We start from the raw sequence: 27,138 nt of genomic DNA, 5'->3' as shown, positions 1-27,138 counted from the left end.
CACCCACTAACTTTGTAATTGGCTAAAAAGTTGTTTTTATACATATACAGTATATATGCACTGAGGGAGATAATGGTTGCTTGGCTGTTGGAAACAGCTGCTATTTCCCACAATGCAACAAAGTTCACAGATAGGAAACTGTCAGGACCATGGTCCTGACATCACACTGTGGGAGGGGTTTCACCACAATATCAGCCAAACAGACCCCCCTGATGATCTATTTGAGAAAAGGTAATGATTTCTCAGGGTAAAAGAGTTCTCAGCTGCTGATTGGAATGAAGTTCAGTCCTGGTTTACAGTTCCTCTTTAATTCCTTCCCCACCCCACTCCTCTTCCCCAAACAGTTAAGCTCCCGGAACTCTCAATAGCCACAGAGCCACTCGTGAGGAAGTGCCTGAGATATGTAGCGGAAGCCTACAGAGCACATTAAGGCTGGAGAGGACTCTTATCTGGTTTGCGTTTCATGCAATATAAAACAGAACAAGCATGTACTCTCCCTCTCATGGATAAATAATTGAAAAGGTGGCATCAATAATTACTGCAAGCCAGATACATAAAATCTATTTTTATATCACCAAATGATCCAAAAAAGAACTCGTACAATGGAGCCTAGCCTGAGAACTGAACATTTTACACTTTACAGTACCCAGCATCCCAACATCCTCCTCTGCCTAATAGGAAATGCAATAGATATCCTAGGTGCTTAGAGTCTCGGAGACCTTTTGCAGCCCTGCTCTGCATTGATCTCATCCGGGCTTCATGGCGATTTCATAAACCCTGCACTTTCCACCCAAGTGCCAGAGACATCAGCTTTTTACTGAAACCCTATTACTCTTAAAAGAGCAATTTAGTTGCCTGCACGGCTATTAGGATCAGGCAGGCAGAGCTCTGAGCTGTCAGGACGCAACTGCCGCTATCTTCTGTTGGTGGACATAGCGCCGGCAATATTTTCTCTCCTCTCCTGGCTGGACACGGTCATTAGAGTTTTTATATTTGTCAATCAATCTCTTGGTGAAAACAAAAGCGGGATATATCTCCTGAATATAAGCAAAGTGGCGAGAGAGAGAGAGCGTGAGAGAGAGAGAGAGAGAGAGAGAGAGGATGTGTGCATTTGCCTGCGTGAACTAGCAGCACAGTGCTCACAGCAGCCTTGCTCTGTGTGTTGCTGAAGCAGGAGGATTGAGAAATGTGCTTTTTCCTGAGGGCTACATCTTTGAGATATTGCTTCTACACCCAGCCATGGCAAAGCAACTGTGTGCTCTGATTCTTCAGTGATTAATGACATTGTGCTAAGAGAGAGAGGGAGAGAGAAAGAGAGCACTGGGGGAAAAGGGGATACTGTGGAGTCAAAGGAGATGTTGGCAATGGTGTGAAATGATCATCCGGACATGTTATCTTCACCGAGACACAGGAATATCACCCCTGAACTTATCCTACTCATCTTCATGCTCTTCTTTCATGGTGGATCTCTAAGCAAGGTTAGCAGGACCAAAGGCAAGAACTGGAAAGGTGGTAAGTGGCTGAGAAACTTTCCTACTATCGGTATAGCACCTTGCTGTTGCTATGGGCTGTTTTGGTCGTTGGCAGACATCTGTGGACTTTTAGAACTTTTGTTTGAGTGGTTTGCTGACATTTTGGCTGAACTCTTGAGCTAAGCGGAGACAGTCTTGTAAGCGTGCCACGTGCAGGTTCATCGGCGTGTCATGTATGGGTTCTTTTTTTTGGAGGCCAGCTGATTGGTTTGTGTTTCTGGCATTCCAGGTGTCCTATAGAAGGTGATGGTTTGATGATTACGGTTTGAATTAGGACAGGGACCACTGCGGAATCTCGTATGCTGTCGTTTAGGAAGATGCGAGATGCCAACGCCAGTGGCAAGATTAATATTCTGCCGCTGATGTGATTATAGAGGTAAATTAGATTGACCTTATTAAAAGGAATTGCTTATAGAGAAAAGGGACGGAAAATGCTTTGTGATATTACAATCACAGTCAGCTTAAGTTTGGCTGAAATGGGAAGTAGCTGGAAGATGACAGATAGGAGGCGGCTGGCAAATGGCAGATGTTAAAGTTTTTGCGTGTCTGTCATTAACCCCTTGTGGGCCACAAGAGACAGAGATGTCAAGACAGGCGGCTGTGGTTCCTAGGCATGGGCGAGTTAAGGAAGGAGTCCGAGGTGTGAGACCTATGGAAGCTGCCATATGTATTTGCTTTTTAATCATACCAGTTGCCTGGCAGTTCTGCTGATCTTTTTAAAATCACACACACCTGAAACAAGCATGCAGGTAATCTCGTCAGATTTGTCATAGACCTCTGATCTGCATGCTTGTTCAGGGTCTATGGATTAAAGTATTAGATGCAGGGGATCAGCAGAAAAGCCAGGCAATGTGCATTATTCAAAAGGAAATAAACATGTCAGCCTCCATATCCCTCTCACCTCAGGTTTCCTTTAAATACATTTGTCCCTGGAAAGTTTTGTCCTTAGGTTTTTGGTTTTTTTGTAAATATGAAGGTAACATTTTTGCTTTTATGTAAATTCAGGAATTTTGAAAAGTTATAAGAATGCCTGGATTGATTTTTATATCAAAGTATCACTCAGATATAGGTTGGAGAATCAGTACCAGATCCACTGGTTTTCCACTGCTGATCACTTGGCAATATCAAAATGAATTTGAAACATATAAGTACCCGTAGTTTCTGTGTTTTATCTACATAACAACATGGCAAGCTGATGTCACACGTGACAGGTTCACTTTTAAGTTCATTTTGAGGATTTTTTTTTTCCTTCTTAAATCTCATCCCACATTTTAGCAAAGTAGCTTAGTGCCAATGTATAAAAATCTCTGTAAACGCCTGTTTTAGTTTCCAGGAACTGTACACCTTTTGGAAAGAGGTGTGTCCCTATGTGCCAGGGGGCCAATCATTACCTGTCAGGCTGGAACTTAGGGAGAGGAGGAGGTAACTATTAGTCACATGACAGGCATTTACAGATATTTGATGCTAGGATACCTTGCTAGAATGGGAGGAATCATTATTTACAAAATCCTAAACAAAGGACTGTAATACTTTAAAGGACTATTAATGCAAAAAAATGGAACGTTCAAAAATACATGTAAACACATACAAATAAGAATTCTGTTTCTTCCAGAGTAAAATTAGCTATAAATAATTTTTCTCCTATGTTGCTGTCACTTACTGGTTATTGACAAGTCCATCTCTTCATGGGGGATTCTCAGTTTTTAATCTATTCTTTAAAAAAACACTCACTGGAAAGGATCTATATAAAGATGCACCCCTGCCCCCGCCCCTCCTGTCTCGACACACACACAACTGTGTGCACACTATTCTGGCAGTTGGACTGAGCAACTGCAGTTCATTAATTGCTTTTGAAAATAAAGAAGACCTGAGAATTCCCATGAGGAGATGGGCTAGTCCAAAACATGTCAGATCTGTCAGATTTCTACCACCTATTGTGAGTGACAACAACACAAGAGAAGAGTGATTTATGGCACATTTTACTCTAGGACTTTTCATTTATGTGTTTTCATGTATTTTAAATTTTATCATTTTATACAATAGTGGTCCTTTAAGAGACATTTTCAGAATATAGGATAAAAAGTATTTTATGATCTAGCTTGGTGTCAATGGTCTTGTTTTTCTCACTTGCTATTGCTGTATAGATCCATGTTTAGCAAATATCTCTGAAGGTGGTTTTAGAATTGCTGGTAGCCATGCAAACACTGCCATTCTGGGGGGTATGGTGTGTGTATGTTTGTGTGTGTGTGTGTGTGTGGGGGGGGGGGGGGGGGGCTGGCGTTCTCTTGTGCCCAGGTGGCATCCTATCTTGTATAACAGGATATCTGACTGACTGTTCCTTTTTGCATTCCTGCAGATACTCCAAGTCATTTGGTAGTAATGTCTTTTTGTCAGCGAGAGGCTTTGTAATCACAGTTGTTACCATGGCGTGTGCTGTTTTCCTCTTCCTGCTGCTCTGTGTTGTGATATGAGGTTAACGAGCAGCATCAACATATGAAAAAAAAGGGAAAGTTTAAATAATTGATAGTAAGATCCCAGTAGCAGCATCACCAGTGGCAGCCACTCAGCCCATCCTTACTGGGTCTCCTTTGTTGCATTAAAGGCACTGCTATATAGTACTACTATGGAGAACTTCCAGCAGCCACTTATCCTGGGCTGCCAGGGCAAAGGGATAATCAGAGCAATAAAAAGATAGACCTGCGAATGGCTGGGAAAGTTCTGCTTTTACAGCAGTACATAAACAAATGGAGGCATTATGTGTGAAGCCGTACAGGGTTTATGTGCGCTTTATATTTCGGTTTAAATGTCTGCCAAGGCTGCCATTGTTCGGATGGTGCTGTCCTTTGCAGTGCATTATTGCTTTTATGCTATGCAGTGGAGGGGAGGGGGTCTGGGACAGTAATGGCATGACTAAAGGGTACCTGTTGCTCTTAGTCAGGCAGGACTAAGCGTGAGAAAAGGGGGAAGAGGGTGGAGGGAAAGGTGATGGTGTTATGGCTAAAAGTGGGTGTGGGTACTAATAAGAACACAGTAACTACCCCCATCATTATAGTGCCCTCTTCTGGTGCTCTTTTCTTTATAGTGCCCCCCCCCCCCCCCATTAATGCCCCCTGTGTTACAGTGATTCATTTTAAGCCTACCTTATTGCTATTGCTATATCACAAAGGCAGCCAGGTGTGACTCTGACATTACGCTGCTGTGTACTCCTATTTTCACTGCCTGATGAAGCGGGTGTAGACCTGCAAAACGCGTTGTACTAAACCCCTGGAGTGTACCATTAGATTTACCTTTGTTGAATAACACAGCATTCTTGTGTCTGTTTGAGGGAGGTAAGTCCACCACTGCCTCCTAAGCATTTTTAAACATTTTAAATATTGTTTTTATCCTTTTGGCGCCTCTGTTCAGTTCATAATTCATTGCTATAGTATTTTCATTAGGATATTTTGAATCACTCTACCCAGCTTTATCAGTGCCCTCTTCATAACTTTGCTAATACTGTACCAACCAATTCATGTATTTTATTTATTATTGTCCCCTTCCCCTTAATGCCCCCTTCAGTACTGTTCCCAACCCCCCAGAAGCCCTGGGTTGGTGTCTGCAAGATGGGTTGAGGTTATTTTCATTGTCATCGCAGCAGATGGGGGAGGGGCTTCAGAGGTCGGGTAAAGATCAGTGTTGCCAAATACCTGTCTTTTGTATAGATTACACTTTATTATGTTGTGGTTGACTTTGGGGGATCCATTTCCTTTTCCTGTGTCAGCGCAGTGTTGTCTCTCAGTCAGTGTCTGTGTTGCTTACAGACTGTGTTGTTTCCTGTTTGTGACCTTCATAGCCCCTCCCTCTGGTTGTGCTTATTCTGGGATGTTTTAAGGTTCTTGTTCTTTATGTTGATTTATTGTCATTTATTAATAGTTTTGTAAATAAAGGGCTTCTTTGGCTATTGAATTCCATTTTTAAAAAATAAAGTATTGTTTAATGAAATTCCGGTCAAGGCAAATACAGAAGAATAGCTAGGCTTAACAGTTGTATGCACTGTGTGTTCAAAAAGAAATAAATTAGCACTGCACATTGTTATGCATTCCATTTAGCAGTCTTTTTTTATGGATTCCATCTTGGAATTGTGATTGTCATGCTCCAGGCTAATAGCTTATACCACCATCCTGTGATTTCAAAACTACATTTCTTTTACATCCAATCTCTTCTGGCTGCAACCAACGGGTAACCAATCAGATGTGACCATGTGACTTTTCTGTTTTGGTCTGCAGTCCGCCACTGTATGAGTCCCAAGACAAGATAGAGAACTAAAATTAGTTATCCTTGCAGTTGTAGCAGCAGCCCACTGTAAGCAGAGGCGTATCTAGAGGCAGGGTTGGACTGGGTCACAGTAGTACAGTTTTTTCCCTCGGTGGGCCCTGCCTCCAGGTCTCTGGTGGGCCCTCCTCCTTGTCTGACAGAGCTCCAATTGCTGCCTGCAGCACAAAAATTCTCTTCTCAGTGCTGTAACCCCTCATGCTGAGAGCAGTGGCGTAGCTAAGGAGCTGTAGGCCTTGATGCAAATTTTACAATGGGGTCCCCCAGGCACTCTATACATAATTGATATGACGCACCAAAACCTGCCAATGGCAACTACAGTGTCAGAGGGTCAAGAAAGGGATAGGAAATAGCTTGTTAATGATTACCACTGTTCAAAGTATCTATAGAAGTGATTATTATGAGCACAGGACCAATAGAGAGGTAATACTGTAGTTGAGGGAGGGCCCTTTTGGGGCCCCCTTGGCCCAAGGGCCCTGATGCGGTCGCAACCTCTGCGGTCGCAACCTCTGCAAAGTAGGACATTACTTTATATTGAAGGAGGGGACTCTAGGCAAAGTTTTGCTGGGCAGCAGTGTCTCTGAATTACAATGCTGCTAAGATCATGTACATTTGGCCCTGTCCATAATACATCATGACCACGCCCACCTTCTGGTGCATGGTCACGCCCGTTTTTTCACTGCAATCATGGGATGTGTGGGCCCCAGGTTGAAATTTCTTTGGTGGGCCCCCAGTGTCCCAGTCCGACCCTGTCTAGAGAGGTTCAGGCATGGCTTGTGCCATGGGTTCCACAGCACCATGGGTGCCACATCTGCCCCTGTGCTGCGCCGCCATGCCTGAGGAACTTGGCTACTTAATGTATGTATGTAGGGGTCACGTAGCTTAGCGTTAGAAAAGAGGACAGAGAGGGAATAAGAAGATATATTTCCCCAAAAAGTACCTTTAGCAATATCCTGAGGCAACGAGAACACATGTACGAGAGAAATTATGCTGTTTTTAGAGGGGAAGGGGGCTCTGATTGGGGGAGGGGGGTGCAATTTCAGTGTTTGCCATAGGCTCTATTTTACCTAGATACGCCCCTGCCTGTAAGTAGAGGAAATTACCCCAAATATTTACTTCTCTGTTTTATGATTGGCTTCAGAAGTAGATTAAGCTTTTAACAGCCAAGCAAACCTTCCTAAAGTGACGCTGAACATGGAACAGTCAATGAATAGGTTACTCTGTGTAGTTCTGTTTGTTACCATTGGCAGTGTAATCTGTATTATTTTACATACCTCTGTATGCTGTTAGTGTCATTATACTTAGGGGAAGGCTGTGGAATATTTTAAGGAATCAAATAGGAGTAAGCTTTGCCTCAACTTGTTCCAAAGCACTCCCTGCTGTTCTCAGTATGCAGACAAGCCCAGCCATTGGATAGCTGGTAGGGTCATGGAGTTCACACTAAACCCTCCTCAATATACTCTGCTGGCTGCATGGAATGATTTAGGTACCAATAATGGAATGATGTCACGGCTAGGGATGGTCAGAAAATGTCTGTGGAATTCTGATTTCCGAGTTTCCAATTGGAAATGGGCTCACTGCGGCCAAAATCAGTATGCGGAAATCCGAATTCCGTGAAATTACTTCATTACTGTTACTTTAGCCCAATCACAGGAAGGATTGGACCAATCAGAGAATGCAGATTTTTCCCTCTTAAATCGGATTACTGCGAACATTTTAGACCAATCAGGGAATGCAGATTTTTTTCTTGGTAAATAAGATTACTGCGGTAATTTTAAGCCAAACAGAACTTGGTAGCATTGTGCCAATCAGGGAATGCAGAATTTTTCCATGGAAATCGAATTAGAGCGGATATTTTTAGGCTAATTACACGATTTCTGAAGTATTAGACAATCAGAGAATGCAGAAGTGTACTGTGGTTGCCAATGGGAAATGCGGCTTCCTCATAACAGAATACATCCACAAAAAATAGCGGATTCCGAATAATTTTAAATTTTTTTTAAATTTTTTACAATTAACAACATTTTATGACAAAAATAACACCTCCTCCCCCGCCCCCCCCCCCCCCCCCCAAAAAAAAATTCTTCGGGAATGTACGAAAATAGGAAAATGGAATTTCCACAAAAATGTATGGAATCGGAGAGACACTTTAGGAAAGCGGAATCGGGATTCTGCATTTCGGGCCATCCCTAGCCACAGCCAATAACCATGCAAGACCTGCTCTGTCTATTCATGTTTTCCTGCATTTCAGCTACGGTACTCTAGAATAGTTTTAATGTTTTTTTGTTTTTCAGTTTTACTTGACAGGAAAAATGTTTACCTTTTTTTCTTAAAGAAAAATGTTTACCTTTTTTTCTTAAAGAAAAATGTTTACCTTTTTTTCTTAAAGAAAACCTGAACTGAACTTTAAAAGTCAAAATAAACATACACAAGTCATACTTACCTCCTGTGTAGTCTACTCCTCAATCTATTTTTCCTCTCCTGCGTCCTGTTTGTCCACTGTGATCAATGGAATTCTCCGTCCTCCATTTTGAAAATGGCTATTACCCCATAACAGCTTCCTGTTAAACTGTAACATCGCCCACTTGAGCCATAGGGAAACATGGACACATCAGTTCTCCTCTCAGCTGTAACTGACAGCAACTGATATATAACTGACAGCAACTGATATATTTCAGTTCTGACAAAATGTTGTCAGAACTGGAAGGGATCACTGTAAGAAGAAAATGGTGAGCTTCTGAGGGGAACTGATGTCAAGGTAACTATGTAATGTTCATTTGCAGTTACCTCATGTGTTTATTTTAAATAATTTTACTCAGTACAGGTTCTCTTTAAATAAAAAAAAATAAAAAACGCCTTTAGCATTGTTTGGGATTCACAAAATAACTGTAAATAATACTCAGTGCCATTCCCGACTATTTCACTTGGGACTTTGATTTGCTAAAAGGTTGATAGCTTGACTTTTTACTCCTAATCTGCACGACTGAGTCTTGGATTTACATAGATTGGAAGATCTGGAGGACGATGAGGTAGAAGAATACCACCCCTTATTGGGAAACACAGCATTAAAAGGTGAGTATACTGCAGAGTAAAGCATAAAAGTGACCATACGCTCATTGATTTTCTGAATCGATTCTTTTCTGAAAGGAATCAATAATTTGGGAACAATGGGTAGAAATCTATAAGTGTATAGCCAGCTGAATGGAGTTAGAATAGAGGCTAAAAAAACAGTTCAGTATACTGATTCAGGTAGTATCATCTTTAAGGGACTGTTATATTTGTGTATTTTAAGTAATCGATCATGGGGATCATTTAAAACCAAAAAACAAATACTTACATAAGAAGCCGGAAGGCTCTATAGGACCCAGAGCCTTCCCTCTCCTTAGGTATGTATCTGGCTTTTTTTTTTTTAAACGATTCCCATTCACTTTGATGACTGGTCATGGATATGACCTCGTTTGTCTTTCTCTCTGTCCCCTTTCTTGTTTGTTTTGCTTTTTATCTTTTTTTCGGTCTTATCGTAGTGCTATAATTAACCTTAATAAAGGAGTTTCTTAATTGTGCCTTTTTTTCTCTAAACAATTATGCAAATTATAGCTCAACAGAGGAGAGGGTCGATGAAGCTCTTATCACAGTTGGGCCTTGTGTTGATGAGATGAGTTTGAAAAGTAGAAACAAACAAACAAACAAAAAAATCAAACAAACAGAAAAGCATAAAAAAAAAACCATCATCATAGTACTGCATAAAATAATAATGTCCACCTTACGACTCTCTTGTTCTAGATCAGGGATGTCAAACCGGTCCTTCGAGGGCAAAGTCTTCTCACATTTTTGACACAGCTCAAATTAATTGATGGGTCTGAATCAGGATAGGTGTGGTCCATCAAGTAGAACACATTCCTCTCTTTCTCAGTCCTTCCTAAATACTAGTATGGATCTGGCCCTCCAGGCCTGGAGCTCAGCACCTGTGTTCTAGATGATTGTGTAAGAACTCTTATCAGCATTTGGATAGGAGCAATTTCGAAACCTCAGACAGATCTAATGCATTGATAAGAAATAGATCTAGTGCATCAATAAGAAATCATTTGCAAGAGTTTCTTTAAAGACTTGTGGATAGTATATGCAGAAAACTACATTTTTCCACAACCACGTGCCACATGGGAATGCAGTGCCCATGTTAACCAGTGGGCTTGTGTGGGCACTGCATGTTTTCTAATTTAACATATTTTATGTGGATACATTGCAAAACGTGAGCATAACCTAAATTGCTTAGCAAACAGAGGCTTATCTCTCATCTCTGTGCATGGAATGGAATATTCTGGCTGCAGGATCATAGTGCAGTTTCTGTTGGCACCATTATGTGATACAGCTCAAGGGAAGGGTGAAAGGGTATCATTGAATGATATTCCACATTAAGGGGCCCATACACCTAACGATTTTCCCACCGATATACAGCAGATTCGATCACTGTGATCGAATCTGCTGTGAAATCGTTGCGCAAACGCTAACCGAACAATCGATTTCCATCCGAAATCGATCATTCCCATCGATCCGTCCAATGCGCAAGATTTCACTCGATCGCCGGTAGGTCGGGAGTGCGTCGATAGCGGCGTTCGAATGTCTGCCGACCGACGCTAGCAGCAATACATTACCTGATCCAGCCGGCGCGTATCCCCTCTGTCCCTGCTGCTCTTTTTCCGCTGGGTTCCGGCAGGCTTCACTTCTTCCTGTCCAGACAGGAAGTTTAAACAATAGAGGGCCCTCTACTGTTTAAACTTCCCCAGACAGGAAGTACAGTGAAGCTGCAGCCCTGGAGCCCAGAGCGGAGAAGAAGACAGCGGAGACCAGGGGGACTCGCGCCGGCAGGGGGGGGGGGGGGGCGGCGGCAGCGGCAGCTTCACAGATGGTGAATCGATTTCATGCTGAAATCGATTCACAATCTGTTTGCAGTAAAGGCAGCCATACGATACCTCTCTGATCAGATTCGATCAGAGAGGGATCTATCTGTTGGTCGATCTGATGACAAATGGACCAGTGTTTGGCCACCTTTAAGTGTTCAAAATCAACTTAAGTGAGACTTCAATTATTAATGCAATGAATTTTGTTTTCATGATGGAGGGGGTGGAGGGTTTCAGACCTCTAATGATGATTATGGACATGTGGGAGAATTTTTGCCGCTTGCACCCAACAATTCTAGCAGCATTAATAGAGTGGAAAATAGATCGTAGTTCTCTTATCTACAGAAATTAGCACATCAAGCTGTCATGCGGTTGTAAGGCTGCTCCTGTGTCACTGCGCACCAGTCTTCATAACCCCACCACCCACTTCCACATCTATACAAACTATCAGCTCTAAACACCTGCGGAATGGATCCCTGCGGCATCAAGCATCACTCAGGCATTCCTAGCAGGGTAGAGTAGATACTTGTAGTGTGTGTGGATTTAAAACCTATTACAGTAATAAATACTATTTGCAATTTCAGCTTCAGAATCGCAGCTGCAACATAAGCGAAGCAGCACTTTACGGGAACATCAACATAGAGCAAAATAAATAAGCTGAATTCTGAAATGGTGCTTATAAGAGAATACAGAAGCTGCTTGACAGGTGATGCATCCACTGCTGATGTGAGTTAGCTCAGAGCAGGATAGCGATGTGTGTTAACCCATTGCAGCCAGACTGTTTACTGTAGGTAGACCAGGAAACCGTCACTAATTTGCAATTTGTAATACTTTATTTAACCACTTAATGACAAGTTGACTTATAAAAACGTGCGCACTCCCGCATTCCTGTGCACGTGCACGTGAAAAAAGGGGGAAAAAACCACCAGAGAAAAAATACACCTTTATTTCCAAATACTATACTAAAGACATAGTTACAATCTTGTAATAACCAGGAAAAATAGGCAGATAAAATGTGTGGGTTTTATGCACAGCAGCAGTGTTTTATATTAAAACTATAGGGGATGAAATTGGAGAAATAGTGTATTTTTTCATTTTTTCCTTGTTTTTCCTTTAAAAAGCGTAGAAAATAAAGTAATTACTAAAAACAAATATCAACCCCAAAAAGCCCAATTGGTGGGAAAAAAAAAACAAGGTATAGATAATTTCATTGTGATTAGTAGTGATTAAGCTATTGGCAAATGAAAGGGATGAGCTTGAGCACTGAAAGGTGAAAATCACTCCTGTCCGTTAGGGTAAAAACGCCTTTGGGGTGAAGTGGTTAATGAATACTCAGTCTGCTGCCAGTTGTCGGTACTCAGTCTTGTGCCATAAAGTTTCCTATACTGGCCAGCAGCAGACCAATGGGCAGGCAGAATGGATCAGAAGAAGAACTGCTGCTAATGGACAATTGTGGGTGCCCCATGGGCACTATTGCAAATATCGGCTATTGGGCACCCAAAGCAGAAATTTGGGCACCTGGGCCCATCTAGGTTAGGAAAGCAGTTTTTAGGGTTAGGCATCATGGGGGGGAGGTAGAGTTAGGCATCGGGAAGTGGAGTTTTAGGGTTAGGCATCAGGAAGGGGGGTTTTGGGGTGAGGTGTCAGGAAGGGGGGTTTTGGGGTGAGGCATCAGGAAGGGGGTTTTAGGGTTAGGCATCAGGAAGGGGGTTTTAGGGTTAGGCATCAAGAAGGGGGGTTTTAGGGTTAGACGTCAAGAAAGGAATTTAGGGTTAGGTATCAGGATTCAGGAAGTGGGGTTTTAAGGTTAGGCACTGTGTGAGAGTTGGGTTAGGTTTAGATGTAGTATGCAGTGATGAGGGAAAATGCCAATATACTTTTCATATTCATTTTCACGAATATAATGTTAAATTTGGTTTTTGAGCCAAAATTCCATTGCAAATTTGTTTTGTAATTAATACATATACTGTGTTATCTGGTGCTGGGAAACAATTTTCTGTGTCTTTCTTCTGATCAAGAAAACTATTTAGCTAGACCACTTATGTGAATTTTATGAGAAAGTGTTTTGCAGCTGACAGAAGCAGGGCATGTTCTACAAACACAATTTACAGATGTCGTATTACTGAATGCATAAGTTAATGAAACTTTGCAGAGTGCTACCTTAATAAGCACAGATGTGAAACTTTCCAATGGTGCTTATTTTTAAGGCTCAGTGCAAGAAGTAATGGGGATCTGCAAAGTGTTGACTGTGTAATCAGATCAATGAGGCATTAATGCTGCTGGTTAATTGTGGTTGTAATGTATTTTGTTCCTTGTGTTACTAAATAAGCCTGGCTGTTCGGTTATATTGATCCAACTTGCTTATTTTAAAATAATACATTGGAGTTAATTTACTAAAGGTAGACAATACAATTTTAGCGATTGATCGACCTTCCGATCGATAAGATTGGTCACTGTTGATGCTGCCAATTCGAAAACAAATTAGCGATATATCAATTGATTAATCAATCCGTTTTATGGATCGATTCCATTTGTAATAATTGAATTGGTTATAATTTTTTCCCCTTTTTGGCCCAATCGATGCCTTCCCATCAATACCTTTCGATTATTATTGGATAAGAAGGTTGATTGTTCACTACAATTGTATCATTAAAGGGCTGCGTACATTAAGGCAGGAAGCACACTTGTCCTATAACAGGAGCAAATGTTAATTAGGTTTTGCCAGTGTTTCATTGACTGTTGTGAGCCTACTTGGTAAGTACATCACTACCTCCCTTTTTAAACGTTTTTTAAAACTTTTATCCTATTTTGGCGCCTGTGTTGAAATATCTTTACTGCAAACCAAGTCCACCCTGGGTGGAGGGATGTTACACCTTCTGGTAGGGGTCGGGTTTAATCTCCACACCTGCTGTTACAGTATACAGGGTATGGACACCAAGAGCTGCCGCTCCCACTCGTGCTCTCGCTGCCTGACGTTACCCCCCCCCCCCCCCCCCCCGGTCAGATCTAAGTCCCCCACAGAAAAAACGATGCTTTCTAATCAGAGATCGCTGTATTTCTAAAAAAAAAATAAAAAAATATTACAGCCTTCTTATAGTTCCTGGTAGCGTGATCGTATGCTCCAGGACTTTTTTGACTGTGGCCATTTTGTGGCCAAATAGTAAACTACACCCACATACATTTTTTACATTACATTACATTATTTTACATTTAAAATTATCTGTTTCCCTCCCACACCATTTACCAAATACATTTTTTAATAATAAAAAAAATTACAATAAAAAAAAACAACAACATAAATAGTTACCTAAGGGTCTGAAATTTTTAAATATGCATGTCAAGATAGTATCTTATTATATTTTTATAAAATTATAAGCTTGTTGATACTGTCCCCTAGGGCATTTTTACTGGGACTACTGGATGATACTCCACTGGGCAAACACCCCCAATACCTAATTAGAATATTATGCTTCTATGGCCGTAAAGAAATACTACACACCTGGAAATCAGATAAGCCCCCCTCTTTTAATCACTGGAAGTACACTATTATGAAAAGCCTACCTTTATATCGATTGACGTACAAAAGCCGTAACTGCCCCCGTAGATTCGATAAAATATGGGCCCCATGGTATAACAACGTAGAAGCTCTTCCTGCAGGCCCAGAGGACTGAACTACAGTACTAACTTAGCTATTTTCTGATTTATACTCTGCAATACCTTCATTAGCCTTGGTCTATGGAGGTAAGCACTGGACTCTCACTCCTTTCCATTCACTACACTCCATCTCTTCCTTCTTCTCCCCCCTTTTCGTCTCGTTTCTTTCCTTTAGATTCCCGTAGATTCGATAAAATATGGGCCCCATGGTATAACAACGTAGAAGCTCTTCCTGCAGGCCCAGAGGACTGAACTACAGTACTAACTTAGCTATTTTCTGATTTATACTCTGCAATACCTTCATTAGCCTTGGTCTATGGAGGTAAGCACTGGACTCTCACTCCTTTCCATTCACTACACTCCATCTCTTCCTTCTTCTCCCCCCTTTTCGTCTCGTTTCTTTCCTTTCCTAACTTCTCCCAACAGATGGTACAGTCACGATTATACTGTCCAAATTGAGGAATATGCGCATGTTTGACATGCTTTTGATGCAATCAATAATCTACTACTCAACTGCTATATATGTACTGTTATAAAACTGTATCTTCATACTGCATAAGATACTTGATGCTACTGCTCCTGTAAGATTTACCTCTTGTATATTCAGTATGTGTACCACTGTTTTTCCTTCTTATCTAATGTTCCTTGAGTACCTGCGTGTACTTGTTTGTACGTGTTTTCTAATGAAAATCAATAAAAATTGATTTGTCAAAAAAAAAATTATAAGCTTGTAAATAGTGATGGACGCAAATTGAAAAAAATGCACCTTTATTTCTAAATCAAATTTTGGCGCTATAAATTGTGATAGGGACATAATTTAAACGGTGTAATAACCTGGACAAATGGGCAAATAAAATACATCAGTTTTAATTATGGTAGCATGTATTAATTTTAAACTATAATGGCCAAAAATTTAGAAATAATGATTTTTTTCCATTTGTTTCTTAATATTCCTGTTAAAATGGATTTAGAAAAAAATAAATCTTAGCAAAATGTACCACCCAAAAAAAAGCTTAATTAGTGGCGGAAAAAACAAGATATAGATCAATTAATTGTGATAAGTAGCGATAAAGTTATTGGCGAATGAATGGGATTGCTCGGATGCATACGATTTTGACACTGTAGGCTGAAATGGTTAATGTCATAGAACACTGGAGAACATTGGTGATACAGAAAACCTGGACTGATTTTTTCTATAAATTGTTTACTTTAGATGGCAAACGTTTGCAACACTTATCCTAGGTAATATCTGAACAGAGTGTGGGTTGCCGAAAGGCAAGTAAATTAGCAAGTCAGAATTGCCAAATACTGAATCAGAAAAAAAAGTGAAATTCCACATTACCAAATTTTGCAGATTCCGAGTTTGCATTCCAAAATTGAGCAATTGTAATACATTGCCAATACATTGTGTTTTGCACTAATGATGGTTACTGCATATGTGTGAAGATGTGTACTAACCATAATAAAGATTAATTATGTTTTTTTTTTTAAATTCAATTAGTGTTTTACTGATGTTAAAAAATAGAAGCAAACAAAAATGCAGTAGCAAGCAGAGGTTCCACAAAGGTGGTTTCACATTACAGACCATGGCATAATAATAATATATCACGCGATAACAGTTAAGCTACGTACACACATTTAATAAATACCAATAAATTGCTTCTGCCCCCGCCCGGCGAGCGCTGATTGGAGGTTCTCCGCGCTTGGCCCTCTGGGTTAGTGGTCACCATGGAGACCATACTCGGGAGGCTTACGAGACCGGAGTAACGGTCAGAGCGGGTGTTCCCGCTGCTACAGCGCGTTTTTGAACTCCAATCAATTCAAAGGTGAGCTGAGTGACAGGGATATGCATGAACTTTTGTAGGAATCTCTTGGCAATCTAAGCACTTTGTGCATCCATATGACTTATAATAGTATGTACAATCATGATGCAATATGTAGCATTGATGGATTTTGCATAGATCTTGAGAAATTGATTGTTGATGTCCATAATTAGAGGGGAGGTGCATCCTCTCATTGTGGGAGTTACTGTTGTTTGTTAGTGTATTTAAGGAGGTGTATTATTTGTAACATGGTTTGTCTGCACTGTTCTGATGAAGGGGACCCTCGCTGGCCCCGAAACAATTGTTAACCTTGTGTTGACACATGATTGAAGAATAAAATACTTGCTCACTTGAGAAGCTGGAGTGCTAACCAATTCTTACTACTTTTAATAAATACCAGACTGAACTCTATTATTTTGGGTAAGCAACTGCACATGACTGACCACCACTGATGGCAACAAATGACCGATATTGGGAGTCAGTCGTGATCCATCTTTTTGGATTTTTTTTCCACCAAACATCATTCATCAAATTGAGTGTGTACAATTAATGTATTGATGTATAATGATCTTGTTGTGTACATCCCACACGCCACGCGATCGTTCATAATTGCTCATGTTTGTACTGATATTAATCATTTCAGTTAATTGCAGTTCTGACATCACTTCCGCATTACCTGCCAATTTATTTTTTCTTGGATCGTTCACGTTTGTATACAGGTTGGTCATTTAAGATTGTTAACCTTCACTGAACATTTGTCAATGTTCATTTAGACCAATTTATGTTTGAGGTGTGTATGTACCTTTTAGGATCAGGCCTTAAGGTGGCCACACACGATACAATAAAATGATCCGATTTTATGGCAATTCGATAAAACGATCGTATCTCCCGAAAACATCGAAAGCTTTTTTTTCATTAGACTGAAAAATCCGATAGGATTTCCCGTTTTCTTCGATTTTTATCGATCTGGAATGTCAGATATTTTTCTTCAATCTTTCTAAAGATTGTATGGTGTGTGTTAGATTGTCAGTTTATCAATATACACACCCAAGCAATTTTCTCAGAGTTTTCAATCATTTTTATTATAATTGGGGTAACATTGAACATATGTGTGTGGTACATTGGTCATATTTTTGAAATGTTACAATCAGTCAGAAAAATTGATTGCAATTCTTAAATTGAACAGATATTTGAAAAATTGTATGGTGTGTGGCCGCCTTAAAGAGAATCTGTATTGTTAAAATCGCTCAAAAGTAAACATACCAGTGCGTTAGGGGACATCTCCTATTACCCTCTGTCACAATTTCACCACTCCTCGCCGCATTAAAAGTGGTTAAAAACAGTTTTTAAAAGTTTGTTTGTAAACAAACAAAATGGCCACCAAAACAGGAAGTAGGTTGATGTACAGTATGTCCACACATAGAAAAATACATCCATACACAAGCAGGCTGTATACAGCATTCCTTTTGAATCTCAAGAGATCATTTGTGTGTTTCTTTCCCCCATGCACTGAAGTTTCAGGCTGCTCTTTTCTTCCTGCAAACAGCTTTGCCCTTGTTTGTAATTCCTCAGTATGTGAAAGCCCAGCCAGCTCAGAGGATGATTTATCCAGCTTGTAAAAGATAAGAGAGAAGAGAGAAGCTGCTCTAATCTAAATAACACACAGGCAGTGTGCAGAGAGGGGCCTGGAAGGGTGAGTTCATAGCAGAACCACAACACTGAAGAACTTGGCAGCCTTCCAGACACAGGCCGACAAGTCTGACAGGGGAAAGATACATTGATTTATTACAGAGACAGTGATAGTATAAAGTGCTGCAGTTAGCCAGAACACATTAGAATAGCTTTTGGAACTTGTAGGATGATAAAAAACAGGATGCAATTTTTGTTACGGAGTCTCTTTAAGCCTCACAATCTCAACAGGCCAACAGTATCCTTTCCATCCTTGTGGTTGTACTTATCGGACCAGGTGAGCCTTAGGTCTCCGACAACCACAGATTTAATCAGAGAAATTAGGGACAGTAAACATCAGTAAATACTAAGATTAATTATGGTTGGTGCAAAATTGGGAAGATATGTTCACAATGAATTACAATTTCAGATAGAATTTTTATTTTTATGTCCTTAGAGTGTACTCTGTAGGCAATTTTAGCTATTAATGCGGAAAAAAAGTTTGTGCATTACATGAACGGAATTTCTCATAACATTCGGAATTCGCACGTCGGGATTCTGTAAATTCCGAGTTTAAGCTAGCAACTTGAAATTGCAAAATTCTGATGCGTTAGTCGGAATTAAAAATTCTGCAAATCAGATTTCATCCCTGGTGACTGGTGTACAGAATGTACATGTAAATGTATTCTTTGGTAAATCCAGGCTGTTCTGATGCCGTTTTATCATAAATGAGTTCTAGGTTTTCTAGAGCTGCCTGTTCAGTAAGCCAGCACCTATTCAGTAGGAGAACTTAGGCAAGTCTCCCTAACACTGCTACCGCCGATAGAGCGCGTCCTAGTGGCTGCAGCTCTGGCGCTTTGAGTCCGTAAGGAGAAAAGCGCGATATAAATGTTATTTGTCTTGTCTTTGTCTAGATCTAGTTCTAGCTTTTCTAATAGAACTCAGGTATAATTTTTTAGATATTTTAGAGATCCAATATAGGTTTTTGCACCTCTTACTTTGTCCAAAATTTTCCACTGTTCCCCATCCTTCGTAATCATGCCTATTGATAACCTGTTATCTGAAACTCTGCTTAACGATTGCTGTAAATGTAGCACTGAAGTCATTGCTGGTATTGCCTTTGGTAATAAATGGCTTCAGTATTGTCCTCTAATCACCAATGCTAATGTACTGATCAGCAGGCCGGGTGAATACTGCAGCCTTGTGCTTAGGTAAGCAAGTTAAAGGGAAATTCCATTTTTGTTATTAAATGGCCACAAACTCAGATTGGTGATGAAAAAAAACTGAATACACATATTAAAATGTACCATCCAGTTGCTCTTCAGCCATGACAACAGTAATGTGAAATAGGGATGAGCAAGACCTTTATACGCCAAATACAACATTTATCGCACTCACAAACAAATTCTGTGTGCGATAAACGTCATACTTGGCGAATAAAGTTGATTCTGAATGTTCTCACAAAACACTTCTGCAGCATCGCACCGCAACACAGAAAGCCTCACTCATATGGCCCAGCAGCAGAGTGCGCCGACGGGGTCATATGCATAGCACCGCCCCCCGCTCAGTGACGTAACTCCTGCTGCTTCCCTTTGGTCTACTCCACGCATGAGCGGTGGGACACACAGCGCTCCGTCGTTTACACTTACTGCGTCACCCATAGACTTCAATTACCACAAGCACCGTGGGTTAAGCGGGGTGCTTGCGGTAACACTCTGCAGCCCTTGCGTCGGATCGGATACTTCTGGTGCACTGTAATGGAACGCAATAGATGTGAAAGTCTCTGTAAGCAGTGTCGGACTGGGAGCTGGAAAAGCTGAGGAAATCCACTAGCTGGCCAAGCAGCAGTAATTAGGTGTTTCTGCTCACAGTGTTGAAGTCTATTGCGGATCGCGAAGTTTGTGCAAACCCGAACTTTTGCGGAAGTTCGTGTTCGAGGTTCGTGAACCTAAAATCGGAGGTTCGAGCAATCTCTAAAGACTTGCTGCAGGTTTCTATTGGGAGTGATAACACAGGGTTACTGCTGCTTGGCCAGCAGGTGGATTTCCTCAGTTTTTGCACCTCCCAGTCCGACACTGTCCATAAGCTTTCAAGGCTTTTACCAGGGAGGACTGGGACCTTTTGACCCGGGGGTAAAAAACAATCTAGAGGCCCATTATCATGACAGCCTCAGCCCAAATGGCGTCACACACGCGCCCCACTTGCTATATTCCAGTAGTCATTTGGGGCGCCCCTGCGGAAATACAGCAAGGATACTTGCAGGACACAGTGACAGGTAAAGTTTAACTGCACAGCATTGGAGGTCACATAATACATTTGGAGGGACGACATCCAGGGTTTTTCGCTGTTCGTGATTATCACACGCCGTTACCGATCAACCACATCAGCCTGAGATTTCCCTTCATATCAGATTCGACTAATTTCCACCCGAAATCAGTCAAATTGTCGATTGGGCATGCTTTTGGCGGCACCAATTTTCATTCAATTCGATAGTAATTATCAAAACAGTTGGTTGATAGCCGAGTCGACAGCTGTATGGCCGCCTTAATTCACCAAGGCTCATCCCCCATTCCCCCCTCCCCCCACACACACACTTAGGTCCAAAGAGGGACTATCCCTTCAAAAGTGGGACAGTTGGGAGCTATGATGGTGAGAGCAAACGGATTCTTTTTTCTATGGACCCTGCAGGCAAGCCTCTGCTCTGCATCTTGCACACACATTTACCAGCTTACCCGCCTTCTAATTGCTTGGTATTAGCACTTTTATTTCCCTCAGCCAGCCTAGTGTTTCACATTGCCTAATACAAAAACCGGAATGCAGCAGGCTCTGCACCAGCCATAAATCATTATATGACGGTCAGGCCAGGGGGAAATCTCCCCCTTCCCCTCTGGCCAGTCCTCCCCTGGCTCTTGCTGCCCCTCGTAGTAAAATAGGGTAACACAATGCAGGCTTTGACTCCTAGTGTAAAAGGCCTCAGAGATGCTGTAGTTAGGATCAGTAGTTGTTGCATGCTGGATATGAAAACACTCACCTGAAGCATGCTGGACAGCTGCAAAACCATCCTACAAGCGACTTCTTTGGATTAAAGAGAACCTAATATGAAAGTAATACCGAGTTTGCCATCTTCATTTCCTATGATGCTAGCTTTGGCTTTAATTGTTCTAGAGTCACACCTGCAACAAGCATGCAACCAAAGTAGTCAGGCCAGAGTCAAGCCTCTGATCTCTGCATGCTCATTCCGAGCCAGTGATATAATGTATTAGAGTCAGAGCATCAGCACAGAAGTCTGGAAACTGGCAGATTCCCCTTAAAGTGTGCTCTGCATACAGCGACACATACAGCTTTTCAAAAAGAGTTAAATGCAACCAGAAGGAAGTAGGACTTAAAAGAAATTGCATTGCTTTTATGATGCATTGATTATGCTTTTATCATGCATTTGTGATGTGTTTGAGATGCTATAGGCGTGTGTGTACATTGCAGGGATTCTGAGCTCCACACAGTTACTGAAGCCTTTGAAATTAAGGTCCTGCATGTAAAAAAATGCAGGTGTTAAAAAAGAAGCAGGAATGCAAGCTTAACGCTCCATAATATGCAATTCAAGATTTATGATCCTTTTAAAATGCTCAGAAGAAGAAGTCAGAAACCAAACACAAACTTCCATGAATAGAACACGAGGTGATGGCCGGAGATGTTCTGATCAGGCTTCCCATGCAACAGGCTATGCATTGATGAGCGCAGGATGCGCACAGCTCCCCTAGGGGGCGATAACAGGTGCTTACACAGTCCAGCTGTTCAATCTGCTCATTGTCACAAGAGATTTCCAAGGCTGGCATGATGGAGCTGATCCTTTCTCAGTGTGAAAAAAAGAAACAAAAAAACTGGTTGCAGAAAGGGAAAAAAATGTATATATGTATTTCTTAAAGGGAACCTAAGATGATTATCAATAAAATATACATATCTGGGGCTTTCTCCTCTGGCCGGATAGTTCCCACGGTGTCCTCTTTTCTCTTTCCGTTTGCAGACAATTGGCCCAAGAAAGTCCTCCAGTCTGGGACCAACTGCGCATGCCTATCACTGCCACTTGCGCATTCCCGCCGCATTCACGACAGGGGAGCGCACCTGGCCAGACTGTGCATGAGCCATCTGGCCCCGACTGATGTATTTTCCAGGGACAGTTGCAGGCAAATGGAGAGGTAGTAGAGGATGCCGTGGGAGCAAACAGGCGGGGGGTGGGGGGTAGATCGAGGAAGCCCCAGGTATGTATATTTATTTGCGAGGGCCCCATTTCAGACACACTCTAAAGTTATAAACATGCTCCCTTGCTCATCTACAGGGATGAGTGAAAATGCCAATATCCTTTTTGCATTCATTTTTGCGAAAATAATGTTAAGTAGAATTTTTGAGCGAAAATGCTAATAAGTTTCACGGTTTTTCACATTTTCTGCGCAAATTTTGCGGTAAAATATTGTGCTTTTTTTTCACAGCAAAAATGTTTACTGTAAAAATGTAGTTTTCCCCATTTTCACTCAATTCAAAGCGAAATAATGATAGTGTATTTTTGCAAAAATCTTCTCTTAGGCCCGGTTCACATTAGCGGTCGCCGTCCGGAATCGCCGTGCCGGAGCCGGACCGCATGCAGAACGGACGGAACGGACGCACGGCATAGCAATGAAAGCCTATGCGTCCGTTCACATGCGTCCGTTTTGTCCGGCAGCCGTATCCGGAGTGGAGCCGGACTGCACCATCCGGCCAATACAAACCAATGAGAACCGGAGAGCGCACAACACACTGGCTAAAAATCCGGATGTTCTACCCCACTTCCTATGCGTATTGAAGCGGCGATTTTGGATGGGGACACATGGGCAAGCATTTTGGAGTGGAGCCGCAGTGATTTTAAACGTGCTGGAGATGTTGGCAGTATGTCGGAGGTGGAGGTGAGTGCTAAACAGCGGAGGGCCTGATTCCACAGGTCCACCTTTTGCTGACCTCCCAGACCCCAACATTTTTATTCCTTTTCTACTATCTTTTGCCAAACGGATCCGGATCGCATCCTGATGAACACCTGATGCAAACTGACCGGATCCGGATCAGAACCGTACGGTCCGTTTGGCAGAGAACCGCAAGTGTGAACGGGGCCTAAATCGAAAATAGCATTTTAAATGCAAAAAAATAAATAAATTTGCAAGCAACTGTTCTCATCTATTTTTCTTGTATTTTCCTGCAGCAGTTGTTGAAAAAAATACAATTTGTATCCACACTTCCTGTGTTGGGATGATAATGGTAACCTTCCCCCATCTATGCCTAACACTCAACCCTCTCACCCACATAAACCCGCTCCCCTGCTGCTCCACAAATAGCCTGGTACCAAAATGCATCCGTGTTGCAGTGGGGTAACTATAATTCATCAAAACTTTGATGCCCCCCCCCCCCAATGTTCACACTGCTTCCCTTGCCACCCCTTCACGGCCTTACAAGGGTCATAAAACAAGTGTGACCATCATGATTTTCACACCCATAACAAATGTAGTCACAAAAACACCTGATCTGAAGTATAGTCCCCTGTATTGGAGGAAGGGAAGGATAGTAGTTGGGGTCCCCATAGCTCTTTATTCCCCCCCTGCAATTTCAGGGGCTGCTTCCCTCTAGTTACGCCTGTCATGCCCTGTTGCTCAGCTATATTATAGCCATGTGCCAATTCCAACTCCCCATTGCTCCTTCGATAACCCTGGAGCTAAACTTACCCCGGAGTTAAAGACTTTTCATTGAGGGCTGTGCAAGAGTTCATGTCCGCTTCAATGATCACTGCTGTATGGAGAGGAGAGGGGGTTGGGGACATGCAGAAAAAATCCTGCAGGCAGAATCTACAGGAAGTTCCTCAACAAATAATTGAGGTAGACAACAAACCAGCAAAGCTTACTTAGAAATGCTTGCTGAAACATTTCCAATGTATTTAGGGATGGTCGGAAAAGCACATTTCCGATTCTGTGGAAATTCCGATTTCCGCCAAAACCAATTTCCGTTTTTCTGATTTTCAATATTCTGTTTCCCCATTTTTCCGATTTCCCGATTTTCTAGTTTCCGGTTTTCAAGGAGTATTTTATTAGTCATTTTTTGCATCAGAGAATGCAAAATATGAGAAAAAGGAAAATTGGATAAACGGAAATTGGAAAAACGGAAAATCAGTCTTGTGATTGGTCTAAAAAAACCACGTGGGGATCTGATTTTTGCAGAAAAATTCTGCATTCTCTGATTGGTCCAATGCTTCAGAGTCCTGTGATTGGGATGAAATTACCAAGTTGCGGTAAATCGGATTTCCACGGAATTCCCATTTCCAATGTCCGTTTTCCAAATTCCAATCGAAAATGTCAATTTCCAATCCGAAATTCCCTGGAATCCAAATGAGCATCCCTATAAATGTTCTAAAAAGGAAATGGTGTTTTTTTTTTTAATCAGAGTGACACTTTAAAGACAGTTTTTGCTCTACCTTCTAAGAACACTAATATAGTAAAAAAAATAAAAATAAAGACATAGCAATGCTTAGCCTGAGGAGACAAAACCATCACACAGAAGAGGCTAATCTCTCTGCACAGTGGGGAAAGCAAATCCCTTCTGACACCACAGACAAGAGTCATGCTAATACCCTAAATCACAGGAAGGCAACCATGGAGAGGTGGGGATCTGCTTTAAGGCTTAACTCCAGACAGACATTCTTCAAAGCTGGATTTACAAGGTGAGTAAAAAGTGTTGCCGAAATACCTGTGTCCTTCCAGCAGCTGCTGCTTTTGTCTGTTCTCTCGTTTTGATCCCTCAATGTGCAGCATGTATTATAGAAGGGTATTGTGGGCAGTGACACCACTATAGTATGTTGCTATACGAATAGTCAGTGGTGTGTCACCGACTCAACGCCGCCCCTTCTCTCCCTGCTGCATGTCTGAGAAGAACGTGCATCACGTTGGAGATCATGTGACCAGGCTGATGGAAAATTGCAGTATTTGCTCAATAGAAAGAAGGACAGTCCTAGAGCTGAGATTTTGTTTGCAGTTATCAGCAGCCAGGACTCAAATTTCAAGTTACTTTTCTAGATAGTTAGAAATGTTGTACCTGGTACACATCCAACCATGCAATTTCCTGTCACATAGATAGGTAAAATCGAATATTTCCAACAGGTCACAGCTGATTTCGAATCTTTTTTCTGAACGATTTCGTATAGAAGTGATCAGAAATATGATCGGAAATCAGATCAGACCTGTTGGAAATAATCGACTCGACCGGTCTATCTGACGGAAAATTGCATGGTGTGTACCAGGCATTAAAGGGACTCCGAGCTCTGATTAAAAATAAAATTTGAACTTACCCGGGGCTTTCTCCATCCCAGCCCTGGTCGGGACGTCCCACACCGGCCTCCTGGCTCTTCTCCCGGCGGCTGTCCGCATACCGCGTACAGGCCGGTCCCCCGGGCGACACTGGCTAGTGTCGGGCCTTCTCCTTCCTTATACGTCACGAATGATGTCACACGCCGGCCGCCGCGCGTCATGACGGCGGCCTGCGTGACAGTACGGCGCATGCGCGGTTTAATCGCACATGCGCCGTGCTGTCAGCCGGCCGCCGTCATGACGCGCGGCGGCCGGCGTGTGACGTCATTCGTGACGTATAAGGAAGGAGAAGGCCCGACACTAGCCAGTGTCGCCCGGGGGACCGGCCTGTACGCGGTATGCGGACAGCCGCCGGGAGAAGAGCCAGGAGGCCGGCGTGGGACGTCCCGACCAGGGCTGGGATGGAGAAAGCCCCGGGTAAGTTCAAATTTTATTTTTACTCAGAGCTCGGAGTCCCTTTAAAGAAGTTCTGTAGGGGTGTGCTGAGGGTAAAAACCGACACTTACCTGGAGCTTCTATCAGCCCCCTGTAGCAGTAATGTCCCATACCATTCTCCTCCGATCTGCCGTTCTCCGCCGTCGGCTCCAGTCTAGCGCCGCAAGCATTCCAACTGCAGCTGCGCGGCCCTACTCACTCCCGCACGCGACATCGGAAGTGTACTGCGCAGACGCAGTACAAGAAACCTTCATACTGCGCCTGCACAGTAAGCTTCCGATGACGCGATAGGGAGCCCCTGGTAAGTGTCTGTTTTTACCCTCAGCACACCCCCACAGAACCCCTTTAAGGATTTAAGGCAGGGAACACACTTGACTTTCAGTTTTCCGCGCGTTTTCTGCATACTTTTTCTGCATACTAAGTGTGTTTCCATGCAGGAAAACGCGTGCGTTTTTTCACAGCAGCTGATGTGATTGATACAGAAAACTGCCAAAATGTTCAGAAACGGGATGCAGAATGTCAGTTTTTTTTCTGCGCGCTAACAACACAGTAAGTGTGCACTAGCACATTGATTAACATGAGTTCTCAGTTTTTCTGTGCAGAAAATGCGCACGAAAACAGTCAAGTGTGTTCCCTGCCTGAATCTTCAGTTCAGGTACACATTACCTTGCACTAAGCTGCTAATAGATTACCGGTATACTTGTAATGGGTTATCATAATTAAGCAGCCAAATACAACCCAAGTGCCAGAAGTAGATGCGTACACCCCGACACTGAAATATGGTAGCTATGTGCACCCCCGCCCCATATCAGAATTAAGTATTTGTGTGCCTCAGATAATTGAATGAAATAGTCGTATGACCCCATATAGCAGGATTAGTTAGCTATGTGCCCCCAAACATCAGAATGAAGTACTTCAGTACTCATATAACAGACTTAAAGGACAACCGAGGTGACATGTGACATGATGAGACAGACATGTGTATGTACACTTCCAACCACACAAATAACTAGGCCGTGTTCTTTTTTTTCTTTCTCTGCCTGAAAAAGTTAAACATTAGGTATGCAAGTAACAGTTTCTGTCCGGGTCGGGACCGGGTCGGGACTGGGTCAGACTATAGCATAACCCTCACTGATAAGTCATTACAGCCATAAAACACTTTCCTGTCTTTAAATGGCTTCTGGAAGTAGCAAAGAGATAAAAAGGCTTACTAGTTCATAGCTTTTAGCTCTGGCATACTTCAATGAAGGTGTCATTGAGCCGAGACAATGAAACAGTAAAAACTTAAAAACTAGATTGATATGTAAAATAAAACTGTGGGATATCTAAAAATGTCATTTTTAGGAGACTGAGGATAGATACAATTGTTTTTCTCATCAGTTTATTTTCACATCGAATGTCCTTTAAGTTGTCTGGATCTCCTATAACAGGATTACATAGCTGG

General features: G+C 42.1%; 1 protein-coding gene across 19 annotated transcripts in view; it reads left to right on the top strand.

The window, feature by feature from the left end:
* The first annotated feature begins 730 nt into the window (after window positions 1-730).
* Window positions 731-27,138, top strand: part of ROBO2 (roundabout guidance receptor 2) — a 1,374,514-nt gene continuing 1,348,106 nt past the window's right edge. For 4 of the 19 annotated variants that reach the window (XM_068270520.1, XM_068270513.1, XM_068270521.1 and 1 more), the window contains exon 1: window positions 738-1,512. In XM_068270520.1, coding sequence (XP_068126621.1) covers window positions 1,389-1,512 — 124 coding nt within the window. In that variant the 5' untranslated portion in view covers window positions 738-1,388. Of the gene's footprint in view, window positions 1,513-27,138 lie in introns of all 19 variants that reach the window. The other 15 variants (XM_068270505.1, XM_068270506.1, XM_068270509.1 and 12 more) reach the window with 8 other exon arrangements.

This window comes from Hyperolius riggenbachi, chromosome 2 (assembly GCF_040937935.1).
Source record: "Hyperolius riggenbachi isolate aHypRig1 chromosome 2, aHypRig1.pri, whole genome shotgun sequence".
Taxonomy (NCBI): Eukaryota; Metazoa; Chordata; class Amphibia; order Anura; family Hyperoliidae; genus Hyperolius; species Hyperolius riggenbachi.
Note: the sequence above shows the minus strand (reverse complement) of the source record. Positions and strands in the feature narration are given on the sequence as shown.